This window comes from Erigeron canadensis, chromosome 8, assembly GCF_010389155.1.
Source record: "Erigeron canadensis isolate Cc75 chromosome 8, C_canadensis_v1, whole genome shotgun sequence".
Taxonomy (NCBI): domain Eukaryota; kingdom Viridiplantae; phylum Streptophyta; class Magnoliopsida; order Asterales; family Asteraceae; genus Erigeron; species Erigeron canadensis.
Window position 1 is genome coordinate 1,011,960 of NC_057768.1, and position 7,461 is coordinate 1,019,420.

At 30.8% G+C, this 7,461-nt stretch overlaps 1 protein-coding gene across 1 annotated transcript; it reads right to left on the reverse strand.

Moving 5' to 3' along the window:
* Positions 1-3,192: 3,192 nt before the first annotated feature.
* Positions 3,193-5,290, reverse strand: LOC122578940 (homeobox-leucine zipper protein HOX21-like). Its single transcript, XM_043750999.1, has 3 exons — positions 5,023-5,290; positions 4,450-4,838; positions 3,193-3,776 (listed from the first exon to the last, which is right to left on the reverse strand). The coding sequence occupies exons 1-3, from the start codon at positions 5,093-5,095 to the stop codon at positions 3,381-3,383; spliced, it is 858 nt and encodes a 285-aa protein (XP_043606934.1). The 5' UTR covers positions 5,096-5,290; the 3' UTR covers positions 3,193-3,380.
* Positions 5,291-7,461: the final 2,171 nt, after the last annotated feature.

Consider the following 7,461-nt stretch of genomic DNA (forward strand, 5'->3'; position numbering starts at 1 on the left):
TTTTTTATACAAGTGAATTTTTTTTCACAATCTCCAATTTTATGATTACGGGAATTTTTTGCCATTAACTTACTATACTTTTTGAAGAATTCGATTGATTTTTTAAAAGGTCACTTTTTTCATTGTTATTTTTTTTAACACCAAAATTTAGGTCAGTGTCATGTCTTTTCATATCTAATTCTAGAGGAAACCTATCTCCATTCCTTAAAGTATTTTGATCACACTAGGATTTGAACTCAAGAGATATCTCAGTCTTATGTTCCACTGTATGTCAATCCATCTATTGATGATTGGTTATCTTTTAAAATAAATATTTAAGCAGCCTGAATTGTTTATCCCATTGGGTAAGTTATGTAGTAATTAGGTCTATCTTGATTGTGTTGATTTTTACTTTGAATAGAACCTGCATCCATCTTTACGATATATAGATACGATAGAGATGAGGATTATGATTGTGTTATATGCTTATATGATGTATTTGCTATATGCTAAGTTTCTTAGTAGGTTAAAAAGTCGAGGTGCGGTACTGCTAATTAGTTGGTGAGATTGTTATGTATATCCGAGTCTACCGCATTTTTTCAGCGTTACACACATATATATTGTACTATCAACATTATAGTATTTCAAATTATTTGATGCGTAATTATCTTATAATAATACCTTTGTCGATGATGGTTACAATTTTATTAATATGCACAATAAACCTTTTGAAATAAATTACGTAAACCATGCATTACGCACAGGTATTAACACTAGTTTAATATATAGATAACTAAAACTTGTCTATATATCTTAACATCACCGTGTTTATACCAAATGTTACCATATATAACACAGTCTAGTTATAACAAATTTGCGCAATTAATATTGTAGGAAACAAAAAATGAATAAAAACATAATTAATTTATATAAGTAGCTAGCTAGGTAATACGACGTAGAAATTTTTTTATAAATAGTTATTATTAAAAATTTAATTATCTATACTACTATATAAAATATATAATCCAATGTTGAAAAGTTTACATTTTTTGAGACACGCGAAATTATCATTTTACCCTTAATGAATTAACTTACACAATCATTGTGCGGGTACTATGCTTGTTTAAAATAAAAGCAAATATGAGTTGGATCGAGTTTGGAAGTAACACGAAGTAATGGGTTTAGTTTTTTTTTTTTTGAAATGTGAATTTTGCTTGAGAACTTCGTGTCGCGATTCAACAGCGAGAGGTCTAGCATATGTTGTCTTAGCCGGGTCCGCGCTAGAGAGCTCCCTCTAAGTAGAAATGCCTATTTCAAATACCCGATGGGGGAAAAACCCCTACTAATCCGCGCGAAGGCACGACGATCAATAGGGGTAAACCCTGCCTCCCCAGACTTGAACCTGGATATACCCAAGCCAAACCTTCATAGAAAGACTTCCTTATGTACTTCCCAAGTCTTGAATCCAAAACCTCCTATTTGTAAGACAAGTACTCAATCACTTGAGCTAACTAGAAAGTACAGTAATCGGTTTAGTTTAGAATGACTTTCTCCAATTTTGAAGCGATCGGAAAAAAAGAGATGGTTTTTATATATTTGGCAGGTTGCTATCTTGAAAAACGTGCTTCGATTCCTTTTTCACCTTTTTCCCTTTTCTTTTTCTCCTTTCAGTCCTTTCCATTCTCCCCACTTTTGTTCCCCGTTCAGAAATTAAAATTAAAATGGATATACGTATATCTGCCGTTAAAAAAAAAAGGGATATATGTATATCTTTTTGAATTAATCATTTATTTAACTAAAAGTGTCCTTTAATTAATAATCATCTAAATGTAGAGGTAGAAATATGTCTCAAATATCCATGTTAATTTACTTTTGTCCAATAGTCATTGACTCATAGTCATTCTATATAGAAAAAGTCTTCGGTCCAAAAAGATGAAAGTGAAAGGAGACTCTTTATAAGGCATCCTAACACTAGATTCCTTTTACGAAAATTCTCTAGTTAACTACATACAATCTATATTATCTTATCAAAAAAATAACATTCATATTAAATGTTAAGATAAAATGTGTAAAGTTAAGATAAAATGTGTAAAATACTCTTAATGATTATATTATACTATTAGTCTTTTAATTATCTTTTTAAAAAATCTTCATTAACCATTTACGTAATCTTCATTAACCATTTACTACATCACTCGACAACGCTTCTACTACCAACAATCGTCCCCAATCACCACACCGTTGCCGCCGCCACTGATACCAGCACAGTTAGCGAGTACCGTGCTAGTATAATACACACATACATAACATATTAACATATGTTAAAATTTAACACTTGATCATCACACATATTGGTGAACGATTTCTTACTTAAATTTTAATCGTAAATTACTTAGCTAGCAGAGAGTTAATCATACAACTTGTTCCTAGAAGAGATGTTCCGGTTGAAATATACCAATTGTCTAGCTAATGGAATGCTCGAGTGCTTGATGTGTTATCAAATTGCCTCCTCGTGACCTCGTGGATCGACATTGACTATGAACCATGCATCACACCGTGAATGTGTGGATCCTCATCCCCAAGTTAAAATATCATGAAATGGTGGTTGTCATTTGTCAACACGTACAAATAATGAAACTATATACCGCATTACCGCTAGTAATTTAAAGTGTTCTATTGATATAATACAGTTAATTTAATTTGACTATATATGTAAAACAACAATGCTACATAAAGTTCAGTTATTCTTTGGAAAGAAAACCAAAGTTGATAATGATACGGAAAAAAAAAAAAAAACTCAATGTAATACGTGGCATAAAGATGTAGCTCTTTATATACCAACTTAACAAATAAAGTGATACCTCCAAATACCCATGTAGTACAACTTTTTTAGCACCAAATGCAAAGTTTACAGGCAAAAATGTCTACTTTTATGATACGATGCACGCTTCCTTTATTAGGTAATAATTGTACAATGTGGCCATTTCAAAAATGTATGCATGGTGATCAGTACTCGGTACAATTTTAATATACAAATTCAATATTATCTAATATATATATATATATATATATATATATATATATATATAATTAATGTACAACTATACATGTCACATGAATCCTTTTAACTAAAAAGATTTTATATATACTCCGATTTAATTTATTCTCATATCATATATGCTATGTTACAAACTTACAACGGTTCAAACTATATGACAACAAATTGATCATATATGGTATTTTCATTTTCATTTCCACCTCTTAAATAATTAAAAAACAAAATGCACATAATTAATTAATTCAATTCTATACACCAAATAAATTGCAAAAAGGGTGCTGCTTGTATCAAATTCGAAAACGGAAAAAAAAAAAGTGATTTTTTTTTTTGGACTTTAATTTGATCAATGAAGATGTTGAGGATGCTGTTCTGGCCATTGCCAAAAAGCCGGTTGATCTTCGATACCATTAAACATGTTACAAAAGCCTTCGTTACCAGCGGTTTGGTTTAACCGCTGGCTTAGGAGATCCGTCGTGGAAGGGTGGTTTTGTAGGAGTTGTGTTAGGCCCGATGAATTCGGGCCAATGGATGACGTCATGGTAGGGTGGTAGATATTATTGTTTGAAATTTGAGTGTAGAAAATTGGGCTTATTTCTTCTGATGGCGTCATGGTGCCTGTTACTGTGTTGTTGAGATCACAGCTGTTTTCACTCCCATTACTCCATGATCCTTCTGTTTCTTTGTTGTTTAGATTTATGGGTCTGATCCCATTTGATTCTCCACCTTTTACAGCTAACAACTGAAAAGGAAAAACAGAATCTTGATAACTTGTTGTACTATATAGATATATATGATAGTACAATATACATATGTTTGATCCAATCTAACTAGTATCAAACAACTTAATTGAAAATGATTAACTAAAAATAAATAAACAAACAGAAAGATTTTGTTTCAAGTTATATATGAATTTTTACATTGGTCAAGCTAGTGACAAAGTAATTAAGTTTGATCTATTAATTAGAAGAACAAAATTTCTAAGAATGAAATTTCATGCAAAATTAATATTAATTTATGTGTATATATAATCAATGATAAATTCCATGCAAAGTTAATGATAATTGCATACAAATTTTGTTTTGGGACAAGAAATCATCAATTACAACCTAAATTTATAATTTAGAAAAAGTTACATTACTAAACTTACGCTTGCACTTTTATAATTGTCATTTTATCATGATGGTTCAGACGTGAACTTTTAATATATATAAAATGTACAATTATTTTATTTATGTTAACGGCAGCCACTACGTACAATAGCACATGATAACTAGCTAGAAATAAACTAAAGTTTTTAATTCATTACCGTTGTTCTAAAGTTTTGATCTGCGGATGATTAATGAAAATATCAAATGAAGGTAAGTAAATTGCAACATTCTACTCATGATCTTTTTAATTATATACATATATACCTCTGCATGAAGTTTCTTGTTTAGGTTCTTGAGGGCATCATTATCGGCCTTAACGGACTCAAATTGTCTCTTTAACACATCATAATCTTTCTCCAATTGTTTTGTCTTCCATCTAGCCCTTCTGTTTTGGAACCATATAGCCACTTGCCTTGGCTGCAACCCAAGAGCTCGAGCCAATTGAGTCTTTCTTTCAGGTTCTAGTTTGTTTCCTAGCTCAAAGCTCTTTTCAAGTGCTTTCACTTGTTCCAAATTCAGCCTTCTTTTTTTCTCCCCGAGCTGCGATCCATCGTCTTCTGACATGTCATCGTCCGCTGTCCCGCCACGTGTTTCTTCGCACCTTTCCATCCCGGAATACGACATAGATCTTCTCATTAATAGTGTTTGTACACCTGCATTCACATAATATATTATAACCCTAATTATTATATATATTTTTGAAAAGCAAGTTAATTTACTCATACTTCTGAATTACACGTATGCCTAGGACTGAACCAAGATTCTCAAATAACCTTCGATAATTAAGACATATATTGATCTAGCTAGAGAGAGAATGAAAAAAAAAAAAAAAGAAACCTTGGAAATCATGAGGAGATTGGTGGTCTTCTTCATAGCCAAAAAACATGGGTTCAGGTGGAAGGAAGGACATGTCAGTGAAAAAAAGTTTTTTATAACAAAAAAAAAAGAAGAAAAAAGAAAGCTTTTAAATTAATGTGTAAAGTTAGGCCAAAGTCACAAGGTTTCTGATGAAGCAGCAGGTTTATATAATTGATATATATAGCTGTATGTATATATATGTGTGTGATAATCTGAGTGATCTTATTGTGGTGTTGGATCTAGCTTGATGTAGAAAGAAAGGAACATGGGGGTGGCAAATACACTAGAGAAACAGCAATAAGCTCTTTTTAAACCTCAAAGAGATAAGAGATGGGAGTGAGGTGGGGTGGCTTAATTAATATTTATTCAAATTTCAAAATATTATATTTATATATTTTGATTTTATTTGCAATATAATTTCCTTACAGATTCTATATATTCACCTGCAATGTGATGCTAAAAATTTTTAATACCAATTGACAAAACAAGCTCACTAGTGTCATTATCATTTTTGATACTTAATCAACTTAATTACACATTCTTTTTGTGGCCTTTAATTTCTTCGCATATATTAACCTTTGATTATTTTTAAATATGTCGTCTCGATCAGTCATATCTTTATGTCTATTTTAAGTTCAATTATTATCACTTCTCAAAATTACCGTAATTTCTATTTGTAAGGTGACACATTTCTAGCTAGTGAAAACCTTGCATATATATATATATATATATATTGTTATCAAACATATTGTACTTCAAATAATATATATTTAACGGATTCGATTCGTATGTTTGTACATGCATCTATTACTTTTATACTCGTGCATATATATATTTATGATTAATGTATTTGGTAATGTGTAAAAATTGAAATGTATGAGATCAGTGATATTCAAAAAATGGTCCTTTTAGCTTTTAATCAAGGATAGATGGCATAATTCAACCACTACCAAATTAATATATATGTTTGCCTAATCACAAAGTGCATTAACAAAAAATGCCTAACTAAAGCTCAAACTTGATAGTTATCGTTCTATATATGAGGTCTGAAATTCGAAAGAAAAAGAAAAAGCGTGTGCCGACAATTCTGCTATACATTTTGTCCATAATACAATATGGAAGTCACAAGCCTAATTCTTTTTAGTTGACATGTAGGACTTCATGTCTCTTTACAACTTCAATTAAAATGATAATGCGTGTAAATAATATTTATGTGGTTTTAAATTCAAAACTATACAAAAGGTATTTGGGATTGAGTTATAAAGTGATTATTTGATTATTGCGTTTGTAAAACGCAAATAATTTAAAAAAACGTTTGTATGAAAAAGTGATTATCAGCTATGAAAACGCATATTTTATTTTGTAAACACATATTATATTTTGTAATTGCAATACCAAACACCCCACAGAGTGGTGTCACAAACATACAAAGATGGAGAGATTTAATCGATCAAAATGTGTATAAAATCTAGAAAAAACCAACATTTGTTTTTGGTCGTGTTCAAGATTAGGACCGAACAGTACCGGGAAATCTTATAGTTTGAGGAATTTTTCCGGTTCCATTTAGGTCTCGTATTGATACCACTTAATATGAATAACATGTTTTGGTGATTTTTAAAATAATAAATGTTGTTCGCTTATCATGCATTTTCATTCATGTATTTTAATTAGCTAGCATAACCATATTAGACGAATTTTTTTAAGTTTAATTAATATTAATCAGATTTTGAAGATATTATGACTTTTAAAAAATAGCAATTTAACGAATTAATCTGTGAATGGCCCACCTCATATTAGTTGTGTTATTTTTCTACTTATAAAAGGAAAAAAGAAGAAAAGAAATAAGTAAAAAGAGACAGTGTCTTTCTTGTGACAACTCATCACATGGGACCCAACCCCATTAGTTGGAAGGTTGGCGGGGTACCCCCTTCGAAATAGGGTTTAGCATCTTCTATGCAAATTCTAGTTTCAAAAAACCAAAAAATAATACTCTGGCTTCACATGCCATCGTGTTCCCATGTGCATTTTTCTCTACTCCTCACCACTCCCTCTGTCTCTATAGATTTTTATACATATATAATATATATGCATGTTTATACAGCGTACACACGACACACATTACACTTATACATAGTTAGACTCTCGATCCTCTCAATACAATGATCGTTAATTCATTAGTTTTATCATATCAGTATATATCAACTCGATCGATTTTTAGAATAATTTTAAAAATTTGACACATCCCTGTCAACGTTTCCTTATTCATCCTTCTATATTTTAAGAATTAAACACAATAAAAGAAAAAACATATTTACAATAAGTAATAGGTTGGTGGCTCACTGCTAAGGTCTTATACCTTGAAAATATTCACCAGGTTGGTGGCCCACAATAAATCGAAAAAACATATTTGTCAATATG